Raw genomic sequence first — 19436 nt, 5'->3', positions numbered from 1 at the left:
GGGTAGCCTGGAGGCCCTGTTTACTCTGTGTCTCTCTGAGAGTTACAAATTCAGGATGCTTGAGGTGCAGGGCATGTGACTTGCAGGATCTCTATTTTCTATTGCTATCCCTGCAGTTTTCCAAGTGTTTCTTTCTCCTCTCACACAGACCCACAGAGCCCTTACTCTGACATCTCTGTGCTACAACTGTGATTCCTCATCACTTCTCAAATCCAACCGCCACCACTCTCAACCTCCCACTACTTCTCAGCACTTCACAGCATCCACAAAGCACAGAACAGGGATTGGTAAATGCACTTTAAAAAAAATGGCCTCCTGACCGAGCTGGGTCAGAACACCCATGCAGCCACCATTAGGCACAACGTGCTGTCTGGCACAACACAGGACATTACCTGGAGCCTCTAGACGTGTCTCCACAGTTTTAGAGGACATGTCATGCAGTGGTTAAACTGCTGACCCCAGTGAGTTGGCAGTGCCAGTGTAATGCCCAGCCAGGGGACATGTGTTACCATATGTGGCTGGTATTGTGTCTGAGTGAACTGGGAGAAACCTGCAGGTGTGCCCACTTGGTGTTGTGTTCTTTGAGGGCAAGGGTTTGCCTATTGCACAGTTTATGTGATTGAGATGCCTAGCCTTTGTGATGGCTTTAGGGCAGTGTAGGGCAATGCTTAATTATTATTATTGTTTTTTTATTGAAAATTAGTGCAGGGTCGTAAGGTTTTTCTTAGGTGACTCCTGCCGCCACTAATGAATATCTGGTTGCAGAATACCACAGCTACCTGCTTTTAACCAAATCTCTGCCTCTTTCTTCCACTTAGGGAGAGGTGTGGTGCAGCGGCCAAAGCGGCTGACTCTGGAGTGCGGGGTTCCCGGTTCGAACACCAGCGGCAACTTTGCTTTGCATCATGTGACTCTGGGTAATAGCCCACTTAATCTCCCTGACGGCCCCCAGTGCCTTGAAACCCTTAAGGGGGTGATATGTTCATGCTTTACAATGAGGAATTACCACCCTACACTTTCTGACTCTTTATTTCACTCTTAAAGTTGTTTTGCATCCCTTCTTTATCCCATCTTATGCAATTTCCTTTATTTCTCTCCCTCCTTTCTTCCCTTTGAGTCTTTCTCACTCTTGATTGGGTTCGAAGCCTGATAATGAAAAATAAGTCCCAGTCCCCAATTCCAAAAATAAACTATGGTGCTCACATCTCCAACAAGTTGCAAAAATTAAGCACTGGTGTAGAGTGTTATGTGGTGGGCATGTGCAGTGGTGTGAATAGAGTGCTTTTACATGTGACGGATGTGTGAAAGTGCACAGAAATGGCTGGAGGAAAGTGAGGTAAGTGCTCATGGAAAATGACACTCCATTGTGTATGGCTTTTTTTGCTGTGTTGGTTGTATGATACTGGAATCTTGGTGCTTTTAGGGGGGATTTACTAAGATTTTATGCTGTGTTTGCATCACAAAAGTGATGCAAATTGGCAGAAAATCTTTTTTTCCAATTACCTTTCCTGCCCTAAACTAGTAGCGCTGGAAATACTGTGAAAGTAACACTAAGAAGCTCATAGCACTGCTCTGCATTACTTAGCGCCAGGGGGACGTTCCATTGGGTGGTGCATGGGTGTTTCCATGCAGCTACCCAAGGTTTCTGACACTAAACCCAATTTACTAAACAAAGTAGACAGGGTTTAGCGTCAGAAATCTGAGCCCTTTAAAGTAGGCACAAGGATGGAGAAATGCTTTCATTTCTCCTCCCTTTTCCTACTTTGTACACATGTGCTGCACTTTTCAGCACACATACCAAGTCAGAAAAAAGTTGATGTCAGACCATGCCGGGTATTTTGTACCTGAAGTGTACCCATCCAGTACAAAACCTATGCTAGATTCACAGAGACACCCTTGCACCATGGCGCAAAGGTGTCTCTGTGGTGCACGCCAGCTGATTTCAGCACCTGCGCTAGGGGGAGGGGATTTCAGCACCGGCGCTAGGGGGAGGTGAGGAGAGTGCCATATTTCAATAAATGTGGTGCTCTCCTGCCCTTACCCTTCACATGCATCGCAGTGCAGCATTTACAGCTGCTGCACTGTGCTGCATGAGAACTTAGAAAATCTGGACTTTAGTGTGTTTTGTTGTGTTGGTGGTAATCAGTTGTGGTGTGATGCATTTAGGGTCATATTTACTAACATTTTGCATCATGGTTGCACCACTTTCGTGGCGCCTCCATGACGCAAAATGCTAGAAGATATTTACAAAGCCAAGCAAGGGGAACTTTGCGTGGCTTTGTAAAAAGAAAATTGTAACGCAATGCAGCGGCTTGAACTGCATTGTGTTACATTTCATTCTGGAAGTATACCATGGGTGGAACATGGACATTCCCGTGCATCCGCCCATGGATTTCACGCATTCTCAGATTTACAAAGGTTTGTAAACCTGGGATTGCGTGAAAGCTCTACGCCTCCCCGAGGATGGCATAGCAAGGAGAAATATCATTTTTTCTCCTGGTTCTTTCCTCTTTCTACATGTGCTGCAATCTGCAACATACGTAGATAGTGGAAATGCCTTGAGAAAAAGTTTTTGGTGCAGGAATGTATCCCTTCTTACATTAAAAACATTCTCCTTGAAACACATGCACCCTTGCACCATGGTGCAGTGGGGCCTGTGTTGGCAATAGGCTACCTGAAGAGCACCAGCACAAGGATGGAGCAGAAATACTCCATACATTCGTGAATATGGAGCAATTCTGCCCCCCATCTTTCACGCAGCGCATCAACTTTGCTTTCTGCCCTGCGTTGCCTGAAAGTTGACTAAATATGCCCCTTAGTGTGCACTACTGTGGTGACTTTGGATTATGGTGGCCTTGCTTAGGTACACACAGAGGCTGCACCAATCTCTTCTCATTCTGATCATCTAAGGGGCCCCCCATTTACCTGCCACTCTCCCCACTTTCTCCCCATCAAGAAAGAGCATCTCCCTCTGCTTACCTTCATCAGGTCTCGATGGTGCTCCAGGACGCTGCAGGTGGTCTGCCAGGTGTCCTGGTAACACTCCCAAGGGTCAACTCTGTGGAAAGGGAGGTTGAGAAAGGGGAAAAGGGCACAGAGGAGTGATGGAAGGTAAAAAAGGGGGAGAAGAAAGAGAGACAGTGAATGCAAACACATGGATGTTTGTGGTAAACCGGTAAGAGGATAACACACTGAGGACTGTGAGATAGGGCATAGGGGAATAGGAAGGAAAAAGAAAGATGATGTCAGATAAAATAAAAGCAGTATCATGACAACCATAGTTACCCTGCAGTTTAGAGAACATTAAGATGTGCAAGAAATTCTGGCGCAATCGGGATACAGCGATTCATATTCCGCCTTGTAGAGTGTCTACATGGTTCACAAACAGTTCAGCACTGGGTGCTTTGTACAGTTCGCTGAGTCTCCTTCTAGACTGTTCGAAGAAAGGCCAACTCTTCCCAGTAGTCATGGTGCCACCATGCACAGAATAATGTATGCATGTGAAAGGTGTCAAGTGTTCCATTAAGAAGATCCAAAATTGGAGGAAAAGGACACAAGGGAAAAAAACAGCCCAGCAGTGCTAAGAGTCTTGATTGAAGATGCACAGACTGAATTAGGAGAATGGCTGTCACCAAACCTCTAATAAAGCGCATGAAGGAGAAAAGAGCCAAGCAAGCATCCAGATAAAAATTCAATAAAAATCCAGTTACGAGAGGCAAAAATCTGATACAAAAATAGAAACAAGGGGTGAAGAACACAACAAAAAATAGGGCTAAATAGCATCATGTTGCAGACTTCATTGAGAACTGCCTCTTTGTATGTGGTCTAAACAGAACATTTTACAGGAAAAAAAGAAATTTCATATTGGATTCGGATTCTAAGACCACAACTTATGGACTCACCACCATCTTGAAAAGGACTCTTTATAAGGCTTGACCATGCCTTCACTCTGAAAATCATGATGCTCACTTGGGAAGCAAATAAGAAACACAAGTTGCACGTCTGTCTTCCAGTACTACATTCTTCAAGCCCTGCTGTTGCCATACATGAACTGTGCACATAACAGTTCACAAGTGACATGACAGGTCCTTTGACCTCTGATTACATCACATAACATAACCTCAGTGCTGGCGGCATGAAAGGAAGTGATGCCATATGACCTTTGCCTCTCATGACATCCCAGGAGGTGAATTCACCAAAATAAAAAAGTACAATAAGTGCAAAATAAAACAACATCTTCAGGAATAATAAAATAAAAAAACAAGTTGCTTGACGAGGTACAAGTCTATGCTACTTATTAAATATATGCTAACAGGGCTGCTACTATGCCAGGGATGTAGCCAGCACACATCCAGGGTCAGCCATCAGTTGCCGAAGACCCACGCTGTGCTGTCCAATTACAGCTCCCACTGTCCAACTACTGCCACACATGAATGTAATGCTCATCTTCATACTTTTTATCACCTGTGGTGATAAAGTGTAACTCAAGGTCAAATGTAAGATTTTGTAACATCACACACAGGTACTGTAGAAACGTGAAAATGTCACCCAATCACAGCTATTGTGGCGCTGTAGGAGCAACATAAAGATACACTGGTGTGAAGCCACCCTGCCAAGCGGCATACATCTTGAGTGGTCTAATATTCCTGCATCATCACAAGGACTGAAGAGTGTCATGCAGTTCCAGCTGCTTAAACAAAGCTCAGAGTCTTACATATATTTCTCTTTCGCCGCCAATTGGTGGTGCCACGCTTCATTACAAACAGAGTAATGATACATCATGGCTGCTCGGACCCTCACCTTAAATAATGTCCTCGATATGACCGGATTCAGTCAATTTAGTCTGACCGTGCAGTCTTAGCTCCTCCTCCTGGCAATGAATAAGTGTAATTGTTTCAAAATGGCACATCCTCACAAGTGTGGTGCTTTTTAGTAACCACCAAGGGGCAGAAGAGTCTTTAGAGGAAATAACTATGGAAGAGTTGAGCATCTGCCTTATTTATTTAATTTATTTAAGGAGCTTGTAGGGCGCACAGCTACACCGAAGGGTCTCCCGGCGCGATGGGGGCAATAGCAGAGGACAGGTGATCACAACACAGAGCATGTTAATATAATGAACGAAATAGACAAGAAATCGCCACGTCTTTTCTTGTTGCTTTTAATGCTTGTTTGCACAGAGATCAGCCGACACGTGTTTCATCAGAGAACAGTCAACTCTGACTCTTCAGGGCCAAGTCATAAAAGATGGCATGGATAATCCCACGACCGGTGATAATTCCAACCCGGTCAGGGTCTGAGTAGGTGAAGATGCAATCGTGATTACAATGAAGAAGCGATGTTCTCCGCTATAGAAAGTTTAATAATTCCAGCATTCGGGCAGCCTGGACGAACGCCGAGACATGGGGTCCCTTATATCTTGATGATCTTGACACCAACTGCGTGACTCAAGGGGTTTGACTACTATCTTTTACAACGCAACTACTTGCAGTAAGACGTACCCGTCCTTCTTAGACCCCTGAATGGCGTTACTGTGCCCACTGATTATGTTTCAGTAGACTAATGTTACAGTTGATTCCTGAATGATACACTCAGCTTTCCAATTCGAATGTGGTCATTGAACCTGGAATTATTAAAGACGTGGCGATTTCTTGTCTATTTCGGTCATTATATTAACATACTCTGTGTTGTGATCCTATGTGCGCACAGGTCCTTGGTTATTATTGTACAGGGTTGGAGTTCCAAACACTAACCAAGGGGTTATTAAGGTCACCCCTTTCTGTTAGCACCATATTACTCGATCGTATGTCGACCTGACAGCCGGTTATTCTGCTGAGCGCAAGTGTTCCCTTTATACTGAAAAACCCTTTTCGGTGGATACGAGTAGCAGAGGACAGGGTCTGAGGAAGGCAAGCATTTAGTCAGGGCTGCTAAAAAGTAGGGTTTTTACGTTTTTACGAAATTGAAGCAGTGAGTTACAGGATCTGAGAGAGAGCGGCAGGGTGTTCCAAGGTTTCGGGCCCAACACAGAAAAGGAGCAGCCCCTAAGACGAGCTCTGAGGAACCTCGGCACTGAAAACAAAGCCAGGTTAGCAGATCTCATCTCACGGGTGGGGACATAAGGAGACACCAGAACCTGGATGTAAGAGGGCACGAAAACATGTCTAGTGCGAAACATGTTGCACAGGGCTTTGAACTTGATCTGTTTGTTCACTTTTAGCCAGTGCAGTTTCTGCAACAGGGTAGAAATGGATGGGAATTATGGCAGCCGAAAGAGAAGATGAGCAGCTGCATTTTGGATGATATGCAGACGGAGAATCATGACTGTCAGCACCCAGAAAAGGACATTCCCATAATCCAGTCTGAATGTGACCAAGGCTTGCAGCACGGTTGACTGAGCATCTGGGGGATCAGCCAGAGTATTTTCTTCAGCCATTTCAGAATGGATAAGAAAGAGGCAGTAAGCTTAGAGACCTGTGGTGTCAGGGATACATTTTTATCAATAATAAAAGCGAGATTCTCCACTTTATCCACCGGCGTGGGTAGTGGTCCCAGAATGGCAGGCCAGTGACTGACTCCCCAAAGACCAGGGTTATTTCCCAGAATCATAACTTCGGTTTTGTTGCCATTGAGTTTAAGGGCGTTTTTATTCATCCAGTGAGCGACATTAGCAAAACCTTGCCTGAGGGGGGACCGGTCTTTACTGCAAGCCTTGGATACAGAGAAGATAATATGAGAATCGTTTGCATATGAGAAAACGATGAGACCAGACTTTTTCAATCATCCATCAAGGGGCATACATAAATGTTAGTATTAGAGCAGTAGAGGTGTTGTTTGCTGAAAAGACCTGAAAGGTTCGCTCCTTTAAAAAGGAGGATAGCCAGTTCAGAGCAGTGTCGGTGATGCCTAGAGCCTCCAAACTATTAAAGAGAATAGAGTGTGAGATCGTGTCAAAGGCTACACTTAGGTCTAAGAGGATGAGGGTGGCTGTCCCTCCCCGAATCAAGTACTTTCCTCAAAAATTCAGTGACTTAGAGTATTACGGATTCTGTGCTGAAGCCTGCCCTGAAGCCAGACTGGGAAGGGTGCAACACGTTGGTGGTGGTCACAAACGAAGAAAGGTGAGCGTTGACATGCTTTTCCAAGAGTTTGGAGAAAACAGAAAGAAGTGAGATTGGCCTGAAGTTGGACCAGCACTGGGGGTCGAGGTCCTTTTTCTTAAGCAGAGGGAGTATCAAAGCATGCTTCCAATTCTGGGGAACCTCCCCGGAGACCAGGGATGAATTCAGAAGATCCAGCACTACCCTAAGGACAGCATCCTCAACTAGGCAGAATTTAGATGGTGGAAAACGGTCAAGCGGGGAACCAGATTTAATAGTAGCCAGTAAGGTTCGTAGCCGTTCAAGGTCTAGAGGAGGCCACACATTAATACTCAAGGGTGTGTACTACTTCACTATATGCTCACCAACACCAAGGTGTAAGACTGATGGGCTGGGAGTCACAAACTTGGATGTGTCATCTTCTAATTGTTGGTGAATAATCTCAACTTTGTTTAGGAAGAACAAGGCCAGTTCATCACACTGTTGCCGGGAAAGGTAGTGAGGCAGTGAAAAAGAGCAAGCTGCAGACAAATCTCTAACTACTTTGAATAAGGTTTTTTGGCAGTTATGGGCATTAGAAATTACTTCAGTGTAGAAAGCTGCCGGTGCAGCTTTACAGGAAGCATGGTATTTTTTCAAGTCGAACACATAGGTATCCTTAGCTACGGATGCAGTGTTTCCTCCTGGCCCTTTCCAGGGCTTTACAAACCCTTTTCTCTAAGCAGAGACTGTCGTTAAACCAGGGTGCTGGAGGGTGCACTCTGTTCTGTATTTTTGAAGAGCGAGGCAGAATTAAGGCCGTGGCACTTTTGAGCCAATGATGAACTGCAATTTGGTCAGAATCTGGTCTAGATGATAGAACAGGAAGGGCATGGAAGAGAACTTTGTTTAATTCCCTCATATCTATTTTGGCCCAGTGCCTGTTAGGAGTTTGTCGGGCGACCAATTTGCTGGTGGTGGAGGAACTGTAATATGGAAAGGAACTGCAAAATGGTCGGTCCAGCTAAGTTGGACCGGAAGGTCAGCAGAGATAAGTGGAAGATTGGAAAAGACTGGGTCCAGAAGGTTGCCTGCAATGTGGGTCACTGTAGAGTTCAAGAGCAGGAGAATGAGGGATCTTATGTCCTCTATAAAGGCTCTCGATAACTTATCTTCTGGATCTTCAAGATGTAAATTAAGATCACCGAGCAAAAGTGAAATTTGCTGCCTGCAAAGTGAAACGCGCCAAATAGTCAGCTAGGCTTGTACACCAGGCACTTGACGGTCCTGGACGATGGTAAATGAGGGCCCAGAAAGTGTACATTTTAGTGAAATTGAAGAGAGAAATGGAGTGCCTCACAGTTAGGGATTTGAAGATTTTTAATACTACAATTATAGTCGTTTTTTATAAATAATGGCGATGACGCCACCTACTCTGTCAGGTCTATTTTGCCCCATAAGGGCAAAGTTGTTATTACTAAGGAGATTGTCTGCTCTCTGGGAAGTATGGCAAGTGTAGTGAGCTGGAAAATGGCACTGCCAAACCACCATATGTAAAGGCCCTGCAAAGTAAGAAAAGGTGTTGTGTGGGCAGGCAGGACCACCAGTTGACTAGCAACTGATAGCCACAACTCACCTTGAACTTCAACATCTTCTAAACAACACTCAATCAGGATTCAGAAAGAACTACAGCACCGAAACAGCACTCATGGCAGCCACCAACGGCATTCAAATCATCCTGGACCGAGGAGAAACTGTGGCTCTCATCCTGCTTGACTTCTCCACGACTTTTAACACTGTCTCCCACAACATCCTCATCAGAAAATTCCACAGGATTGGCATAGAAGGATCTGCTTTCAAATTGACTGGTTCCTTCCTCGCATGAAGAACCCAAAGGATCAGACTGCCACCCTTCGCATCAGAGGCCAAGCAAGTGATATGCGGAGTCCCACATGGATGATCCCTCAGGCCCACCCTTTTCAACAAATACACAACATCACAAGCCAGCATCATCCGATCACAAGACATCACCATCATCTTCTTGCCTTTGACACCAAACTCATACTCTCCCTAACAGACAAGACAATAACCTTCAGAATTAACTTCAGCAACTAGATGACAATGGTATCAGACTGGATGCAAACCAACTGTCTGAAGTACAACTCCGACAAGAAAGAACTACTGGTCTTCGGCAAAAAGACCTGCCCATGGGATTCCACCTGGGGGCTGTCAGAGCTAGGACCATCACCCACCCCCAAAGCCACGCAAGAACTCTAGGCATCATCCTAGACGATGAGCTCAACATGACGGCTTAAGTCAATGCACTGTGCACCTCCTGCTTCCACATCCTACGCACGCTGTGAAAGATCTTTATATGGTTTCTTCAGAACCCCAGACGGACCGTCACGCAAGCACTCATCACCAGCTGGCTGGACTACAGCATTACTCTCTGTGCCAGAATCTCCAAACCCCTCCTACACAGACTCCAGACCAAACCACAGCAAGACTCATACGCAACCTCCCATGTCGCAACTGCATCACACCGCACCTCAAGAAGCTGTACTGGCTCCCCACGACAAGTGCAGCCAATTCAAGCTTCTCACGCACACATACAAAGCTGTATACACTTTTTGTTTTTTAAATAGTTTTTATTCGTTTTTGGTATTGCTTACACAGCTCCTTAGGCGATGGGAGTCAGACACATAATTTTAGAGCAATATACTGAAAAGCAAACCGTTGCATGTGGTATGAGCATCAGTCTAATATTGATGCCGCAGCGGGATCCTGTAGTTTTATAAACACCATTAACATAACTTTTAACCCCTTCCATGCGTTCGTCGGCCAACGGCCGTCGCGAGCACTACCTCTGTAGTGCTGAGCAAGTCCGCTGGCTGACGCGGCCCCGCCTACTCCGCAAAACGGCTGCACTGCGGCGGAATTGCCGCCGCGGTTAACGTTTTAGCATCTGTCATGCACCAAGAGAACGCCTTGATGAACACTGATTCTGGACGTATCATTAGGAGCCCAGCAGTTTGAGTGTTTGTTAGTAAATGGGGAGATCGGAGCTATCTGTGTCTATGTGAAGGGGAGGGCTAAGCGTTGGTCTGACCTTGAGGGTTTTCTAGTGGAGCCAGGCCATGGGCACCTTCTGGGGTGGGTGGTTATTGCCTCGGGGGAGAGAAGAGAGGGGGGATGTGAGCGGGCGCCCGCTGGCATAGGTGAGATTGTCACATGGAGGGTCCATTATCGCTGTAAGGTGGATTGATCCTGGGTATGTCCCTGGTTGGAGGATGTGGAGTTCAGTTTTGATTCTATGAATGTTAGGTATTTATCCCAGTCTAGGGGGTTGGTGGCAGTAGGAGGATTTAGAGCAGGGGTACTCATAGTACGGCCCGCGGGCCGCTGGCGGCCCGGCAAGCCTTCCCTGGCGGCCCGGCAAGCCTTCCCTGGCGGCCCGCGGACCTTGCAGACATCGTACCCGAGTTGTTTTTTTCTAAAGGGTGTCTGCAACCAGAGCTCGACTCAGAGACTCTGCTGCTCTGTGGGGGCCGAGCGATTATCGACTGCCTTAGTCAGAGTGGGGCTGCAGGGGCGCTGAGAGGTGAACAAAGCCTCATTAAAATGCCAATGGTCTTTTAAAGACCTGTGATGTGCTCGGGTGGCGCTGTGTTAGTGCGCGCCTGGAAGCTGTCACATTTCCATTTTCCATTGTCTTCATTAATAACAAATAATCACAAAGGTACATATGTCAGGAGTCGGGCTGTATGCAGCGTAGGTACACTACATCTCCCAGAAAGAGTAGGGAAAAAAGGGGCGTTGTGCACTCTCCCATACGATTATGCGCAGGTCAGGTGAGAAGGCGGATTTAAACCAGCAGCTGTAGTCACTCGCTGCTTGCCTTTCAGCGTTTCTCGTGGTATCCTGTGATATCCTGCTTCTGCTTTCGTGGATCTTGGATGTTGGAATTTAGCTTCTTTTGTGAACTACATCATTAAACCCCTTTGCTCGTGCCTGCTTCTTTGGATATTTTGTTTCGGCGGTCAATCCAGTATTACCCTTGGAAGTGCCTTCCCGATTCCTCCTGTATCCTGCCTCAATCCCCTTTCCCTCCCAGCGTGTGCATGGAACACAAGAAGATTTCCGTTATCGTATCTGTTCGGCATTTGACAGGACACTTTTGGGAAGTGCGTGTCATTGTTTTTTTTTTTGCTCGAGTACCTCCACTGGGAGCGATTATGCATCCCCGTTAATCAGTGCAAACCGTCAACGATTAGCGGGGGGGGGGGGGGGGGCCTTCCTGGATTACTCTCTGATTTGCGGACTAGTCCAGGCCAGATTTTAGTTTAGCATTCTTGAGGCTTTTTTCAACTATTTCCAACACGCAAGTTTGCGCATATACTCGGACATTCGAGTTTCTTATTTTTTGTTTATGCATTCTTCTTCCTTCATAATCCTGTCACAGGAGTGCTCACACGCCTTCCTTTTCCCTTAACAACTTGTGTACATACTGTACTTTATTACCAGCGTTATTTGCTTTCCACGATATTCAGAAGGAAGACTTATGCAACTTTTATTTTCAAGAAACCATCCTACACATTCCTGCCTGGGGCTTGCTACAAGTAAGCCTGGAAGGGTGCACAATTGCTAAATTAGCTGTATATGTTCATTAAAATATTAGTACCATGGATTTAGATATATTTTGTTGTTTCCTTTTATATTTTAGCTTGCACTGTCCTGGGAAGCGGCCTCCTCCTTGCTGACTGTCATTGGGACTTCTTTGATGGTTTTTCTTGGTCCTTTCATTTTTCAGGGATACAGCTCCTTATAGTTTTTTTCAAAAACTTCACACTGGGAGACTGTGTGTCTGGGAAAGGGGGGGGAGACATTCTCTTTGCTCCTGGGGAACGGTTAATGGCATTGCCCAAGCGAAGGCCAACAGCATAATTATATATATGTATCTTTTTACCATCCATTCAGGTAAATAAAATATACACACGTAGCTCCGCTGCAGCCATTCTTCAAAAAATCAGCAAATAAAAAATGCCAAAGGGGTGGACATTGTTGGAGCTCGGGAGGGGGGAGGGGTGTGGGCGGCGGAGGCAGGGTGAGGTGACAGAGGGAGGGAGACCTCAGAGTGAGGGAGAGGGAAGGAGAGAGAGGGAGACAGAGAGAATACAGGAGAGGTAAGGAGCGAGAGGGAGATCTCAGAGTGAGGGAGACAGAGGGAAACCTCAGAGTGAGGGAAGGAGAGAGAGGGAGACAGAGGGAAGGAGAGAGAGGGAGACAGAGGGAACAAGTGAGAGGGAAGGAGAGAGAGGGAGACAGAGTGAGGGAAAGGGAAATCGAGTGAGGGAAAGGGAAATCGAGTGAGGGAAAGGGAAATAGAGTGAGGGAAAGGGAAATAGAGTGAGGGAAAGGGAAATAGAGCGAGGGAGAGGGAAATAGAGAGAGGGAGACAGAGAGAGGGTGAGACAGTCAGAGTGAGTGAGACAGTCAGAGTGAGAGAGTCAGAGTGAGTGAGACAGAGGGAAAGAGAGGGAGGGGGAAAGAGAGGTAGGGAGACATAGAGAGAGAGAGGTGTGTATGCCGGGTCTGGTGGCTCAGTGGACGAAGGCGTCCGCTGCAGAGACCTGTGATCAACCTCATGGTCACAGTTTTTTTTGTTGCTCTAGCCCCGCCCCCTTCCCCACTGACCCCGCTCCCACCGTTGCGGCCCTCAGACACAAACCACACTGTAAATTTGGCCCCCGAGAGAAAGTTTGTGAGTACCCATGATTTAGAGGCTTACCTTATATCAGCTTGTGTTCAGCCACTAGTGCCCTGCTAAGGTCGGAGAGCCACACCTGTGTTGGGGGTGCTGAATTTGACTTCCAGGACATGGCCAGTCTGCGCTTAGCTAGGCCTAGTTTTAGATCCAGGAATTTGTTAATGATTTTACGACATGTGTTGCGCTTGGTTATGCGTAACAGGAAGTGAGGACCCTATGCTGTGATTGTTGTGTCCATGGTCTCAGAAAGTGTGGCGGCCACCTCATTGTTGTAAGCTGCTTGTTGGGGATGTGTCCATACCATATAAATAAATGTGGTGTCGGAATTATGATATTGAGGGCATATACCGGGTGAGTTCTCTTATATACGCACCAGCCTGTGTGAGGTGAGGTACATGTGGTGGAGGTAGTTAAATTGAGTATACATAGTTCTGGCATTACTGAATAGTAACTTCGGGAAACCTATGCATTGTACCCACTGTTTATCAGTTAGTGTGGTTGTCAATGCCGCGTCGCAGTATTCTGAGAGGTGTTTGTAGGGGCAGGTCAGCTGAGCTCATCAAATTATACAGTGTGGTAATTGCTTTCCTACCGGTACCATGTGTAAAAAGTATTTGTAATAAACTAGATGTTTTAGTTTCGTTGTGCGTATGCCCCCCACGTCTTAAATAATTGATGTGTGAGCGATGCATACAGTAGAAAGGAACCTGGGGATTTGCCATAACCGTCGTACAGTGTATCAAAGTCACATAGATTCGAGTCAATGAATAAGTGTCCCCAGGTGGTTAAACCAGCCGGGGACCAGTCTGTAATTTCTGGGCGCGTAACTCTAGCTTGTAGCCCGGGGAATACCCAGAGCGGTAGATCTGGAGCATGGGGTGGAGGTGAGGGCCTTTGTAGCACATAGCAGGACCAGCAGCTGGGGGCCGTAGACATTAGTATATTTCTTGGGTCCAAAGCCGTATACACTTTCACCAACCCACAAAACACCTATGCTCTGCCTCACTCACACGCATTCCCTGCTATTCCCTGCTATCGCAAATGCAAAGCTGGAGGTTGCTCTCTTGCCTACATTCCATCGAAGCTATGAAATAAGCTCCCTTAACTAATAACAGCCTCCTCCTCACTTCTTGAGCTCCTCAAGAAGCTGAAGCTCTGGCGCTTTGTATACACATCTTGGGGACCACACACCTGCCCAAGCGCCTGGATACCGTCTCAGGTGATTAGTGCGCTATACAAATCAACATAACTGTCACTGTTGGCCTGGCCCCGTTACTAGTGATGTGTTGCCCTCCAACAAATGTAATTTGCTGTTCGGGCACTCACAGACTTCATAAAACAGTCCAGCCTGGCAGTAACTGGAAAGCCATGGACAGAACTGTGAGTGATTATGATTTACAGTACTGACAGAGTGCACAATGCTCTATTCAATGTTACAAGTTGGCTCCTTTGACCCCGAGGCTCCGGTTAGTCCATCTATCCACGCTGATCCAGCAACATGAACCAACAAAAACAGCAAGGCGTGTCACCAAACCTTTGACAGTGATTGCCACACTGTTTGAGTGCACCAGTGAAGCAACACCACAAGGCTGTTGTCTACTACTTATCCACCATCCCAGAGAACTAGCCTTTTCACACCACTTATAAAATATTAAGCATATCAAAGCCTGCAGCCTAGTCTGCTAACTAGTTATATCAACATCTACAGGGCGCTAAGAATTAAACAATATTTACAACCCTCTAAAGCACTTTAAATATAACACACTTCCCCTTTGAAAACCTCAATGAGCAAGATGTATGGAAACTCCATTCACAAAAAGTGGTTGCAAATTACGCACCAACATTTTGTGAATGGAATGGAATGTGCTAATATGTTGGTTTGCAAAATTCCCATTCAAAGTGAGTCGCAATCCAACCTGCCTCATTACTATTAATTATTAGGTTACAAATAGCGACTCACTGCAACTGGTATCTATCACAAAGATACTGGCCTTTTGGGGTCAGCAAACCACCATGACTGAAATTGGACTTAAAATATATTTTTTAAATGCAGTCTGTTTTACGTAAAGAAAACTGGGCTACGTCTAACAAAAAAGTTTTCTTTTTGAAACGTTTAAGAGTAGGGAGATTTACCTTGCCTCACTGTCATTGCTCTACTAATTGTTTTTTAGCATCTTAAGGGGATCCATTCCCTTTTGCAAATGTGTCACCACCCCAACTTGGGCATCTGTAACTTTTCAATGTTTTCCAACTAGATTTGGGTCACAAAACATGTGCACATTGCTTTGTGAATTGCAATTTTGAAGCGATGCCATAAAAGTGCCCCATTTTGCAGTTCGGTAACCACTTATCGAATCGCAAAATGAGTTTACTACAAAACAAAAGGCCATTTTGCAGTCGTAAATTAAGTGAATTTGTAAATCGCAGGCTTTGCAACAGCAAAATGCTTTGTACATCTGACCTCTTGTTCTGTTTAGTCTTAGTCCCACAGAAACTCCACCAAACATATTTTTATTTGACCACACTCTACTGGGAATCATCACTGTTATTGCTTGGCCTTACAGATTGGTAACAATATGTTATGCATGCTGAATGTGACACACTTTCAGAAAATTCAGGGTTTCTAAACTTACAATTTATGCAACAAAAAAAAACTACAAGGCCCAGAAAGCAACATGTTGTTTCAAATTGAATAAAAGGGTAGGGAGGGGCAGGGCTCATTTGTGAACTTTAACACGTTACCAATGTATCACTGCTTAGTTTTACATGCAGTAAAATGTCACACACAATGCAATTACATGACACACCTAAACACATTGAAAAAATTAAGAAGTCACATATAACCAATATCAAAACCTAGCTGCTATTATAAATTAAAAAACATGAAAACTCCTATCGTGACTGTTTGCAGGGCTATTGGCAGCACTGTACACATGTCCAAATGAGCAGATGTTTCCAGCAGCACAGGTTGACTGGCACAGAGTACTGACAGAGGTCTAGATAACTTCTTTCAATCCTGCCCAGTTCTGTCAAAAGCCTGCAGGTGAAGTATGTTCCTTCCTGGTGGAGCCTTGGGCATGGGAGGCATTGAAGGGTGTGTTGCTAGGCAACTCTTTAACTAAACCTTTAGCTGAGAGACAAATTGAATCAGTAGCGAGTTTCAACTGACCCCAGCAACTGCTGCTGTCATTCTAAATCAGATGACCGAGGCTCCGGATTAAGCTTCTTATTCTTTTAATACGTAAAACACAGCAGCTAATCACATTTTAATAAATGAAAAAACTACATTTCCCATGAGCCCCAGTAGTCCGGTATCCACCAATCATCGGGCGTAAAACATATATAAACCAGTGCAACCAAAAACATATATAAACCAGTGCAACCATATTACTTCCTCTTTCTTTGCTGCTACAGCAGCTTCAGTTAGGTCATTTACCTAATTTTTACAATGATATACGCAATGTTGTTTATGACTTTGCAAACAATACGGTAATTGAAAACAAGTTGCGAAGGCACCGCCACCTGCTGTGCAGTTGCCGTGGAGCAGGAGAGGGACGCGCGGCATACCCGCTTCACATTTTCCTGTCCTCTGTCGTTGCGGCTGGCTCAAGTATACGCGGTGAAACCAACATTGGGCTAATTACCCATCGTCTCGCGACCGCACAAGAGAGGAAAGGAGACGTATTTTATCCCCGGTGAACGCCTGATGGGTCTGCCCTAGGAGAGTCAGGTACCTCCCTTCAAAATTTTAAATTTGGCAACTTTAGGGACTTTTGAACCCCTTCCTCTAGTTTCAAACAAGGATTGAACCTGGTTGGGCCTAACTCTTCCTCCTTGAACCTCCCTTTGTCCCTTCAGGGCAAGCCTCAATGGCATAACATGAAGATGTGGGGGCGGACTATCTGGAATACACAGATGTCCCATTTGAACAGGATATGAAGGAGCGACTTGTGGAAGCACTTGATACCCAAGTGCAGTTCTCGATGAACCGAGCCTTAATTTAAGCCTTAACCACCTTTACTCAGTCCCTCCAAAGATATACCATTGTGAATTGTTGGTCATGGCAGGGGGCATGTAGAAACGTGATTTGGCTTGGCATGAGGCAGGCTTCACACGCAGATCTTCTGGAGGGTCCTCACTGAGGTTCTCTCGCAACTGGAGCAGTCGTCCTACAGGACCATGAATATGGAAGTACTGAAGACTCAGGACCATTTGGTTTAACTAGAAGCGCCATCGTCACGGTGGACCCCCTGATGTCCTCGTCAGAGTGTCCCTCAGACCACAAGACGATTCCAGGAAGTTCAGATCCAGCCGCCAAGCTTAAACACAAAAGGTTCAGTCATTTATAACCAAAGGGGCGTTGACCTCAACAATGTTACACCCCAGGGGCTTTACCAGCACAATATATTTTAGTCCTCAAGAAAGTTCAACTCCTGGATCGTGTATCGCCACTTCAAAATCAAGGGCATACACTTATTACGAGATCTCCTCCAGGAAGGTGATTGGCTGGTTCGGCTAGATTTTAAGGGCGCATATCAAAAGGTACCCATCTTTGCCCCTCATTGCAGATTCTTGCAACTCCAATGGCGTCATCAGTGGTACGAATTCAAAGTCATGCCATTCAGTCTGTCCTCAGCCCCTTGGTGTTTCACCAAGCTCCTTCACCCAGTAGTTCTATACCTACAGGAACGAGGGGTTTGTTTGATTAACTACCTTGCTGATAATCTCGTCATGGCACAAGACAAAGCCCCGGTCGGTTTTCACCTCTCTTGGACAAGTCAACTTTTGCAGGACCTAGGATTTGTCCTAACAGGGAAAAGTCAGTCTGGGTACCATCACAAGTTTTGCATTTTCTGGGCTACCAGGTGGAAACCATCAGAGCCCAACTTCTCCTACCATTACGGGAGAGATTGTCAATCAAGAAGGAGTTGAGGACTCTCCGACTATATCCCTGAAGACCCTGGCTTGCCTAGTGGTTCTGTTAGCATCTTCCTACAAGCCATCTTCACGGGCCCATTACACTATTGTGCTCTCCAACTATTGAAAATTCTCCATCTTCGCAAGGGCTTTTCTTACTCTGAACAGATTCACAGAGCAGAGGAGGTCAAGGCAGAGATGGATTGGTGGCTGGAGCACATGGACGCCTGGAATGGCAGGGCCATTTTTGCTACAGTCCTGAAGGTAGTGATAGAGTCGGATGCCAGCCAATGGGGCTGGAGAGCCTGTTGCAGCTCAGTGGAGCTGGGAGGCCAATGGTCCTCCGAAGAACTCTAGCTACACATCAATTGTCTGGAATTATTGGTGGGATCCTTCGCGATTCGGACGTTATACCTACGTTATGCCCACATCAGATGAGTTGTTGCATCCTATTACGGATGGACAACGTATCAGCGGTTCGTTATATCAACCGCTGTCACACCTAGGTGATAGGCTGAGATCAGGAGGAATGTAAGGGGGACTACATATCCCAGAAAACCTGTATGGCAGTCCTTCCTCTCTTTCATCTCCACTGCTATCTAATCACTCCCCTTCCCCTTTCACCTTGCTTGTCACCTGTGATTCTAGTTCAGAGGGCTCACGTTGGCGTTTTTCTTTGTGTTACCTGTTTTTTCCCAATCTCTGAATCTTCAGAGATATCCTGCCTATGAACTGCCTTGGCTTGTTTTTCTTTAAATATATGATTCCTTCGAGTCGCGCTGCTGTACGGCTGTGTTCCTTGCCTCGCTATGGATAAGCGAGAGACCTGCTAATACCAACTCACCAGTAATTATTTCTCTTTGTACGCGGTGACGTACAGTAGCAGAGAGACCGCGGAACAACGCGTTTGTATTTTTATGCGCTGTTCGTTGTTGGTGCGGTATTGATCCCAGACGCTGTGTGGCAGTCTAACACAGCGTACTAGTCAGAAGAGATCCGGTTAGTGCTGAGTACATTTACTTCAGTCTCTGTCAAGTTCTACGTTATTAAATGGAGCCGGAGTTTTGTTAGTATCAGGCGTGGCCCGAGACAATGCGCTTTATTGAAGTTTCATGCTGAACTGATGTACCGTTTCTTGGAAATATCCTCGACATTGTGAATTGAGCTAAGTACATTTCCTTTATTCCTCTCTAAGGATTTCTGACCATAGGAGGAAATGTGGATTGAGAGCTGCATCTCAATTAGTGACAAACGCAAAGACATTGCACCTTGTTTATTTTCATTCTTTTATTTTTTTCTTTTTTAGCCTTTTTTCTTGGAGTGATTGTGGTTGCTTATTCATGTAAGTGTATGAAATACTGTTTGATATCGTATGTTTATCTAGGGGAGGGCAGGGACACCTTGTTCTTGTGTTTCTGCTACAGAAAACTTGGGGCGAGCAAGAAGGTGAAGTCACTCCATTCCACTGCACGCCACTAGAGGTTTTATGCTGCCACATCTTTCTTATTTCCTTTGTCCCTTTTTACCCTTTCCCCAGATATGGTATAGTCTGTGGAGTGTTAACTTAAACTCGCAGGTAGTGCCATAGAAAGGGATAAGGTATCTTAGCATTGCTCCTGCTGTATCCGTTATAAGGTTAGTGAACCTTTATTAGTTGTGACAACCGCTTAGGGGAA

At 45.7% G+C, this 19436-nt stretch overlaps 1 protein-coding gene across 1 annotated transcript in view; it reads right to left on the bottom strand.

The window, feature by feature from the left end:
• The window catches only part of NMNAT2 (nicotinamide nucleotide adenylyltransferase 2), a 298030-nt gene that overhangs the window by 43756 nt on the left and 234838 nt on the right, over positions 1–19436 (bottom strand). The window contains exon 4 of the mRNA XM_078643152.1: positions 2980–3058. Within this exon, the coding sequence (XP_078499278.1) occupies positions 2980–3058 (79 nt within the window). The remainder of the gene's footprint in view (positions 1–2979; positions 3059–19436) is intronic.

This window comes from Lissotriton helveticus, chromosome 1_1 (assembly GCF_964261635.1).
Source record: "Lissotriton helveticus chromosome 1_1, aLisHel1.1, whole genome shotgun sequence".
Classification (NCBI taxonomy): domain Eukaryota; kingdom Metazoa; phylum Chordata; class Amphibia; order Caudata; family Salamandridae; genus Lissotriton; species Lissotriton helveticus.
Note: the sequence above shows the minus strand (reverse complement) of the source record. Positions and strands in the feature narration are given on the sequence as shown.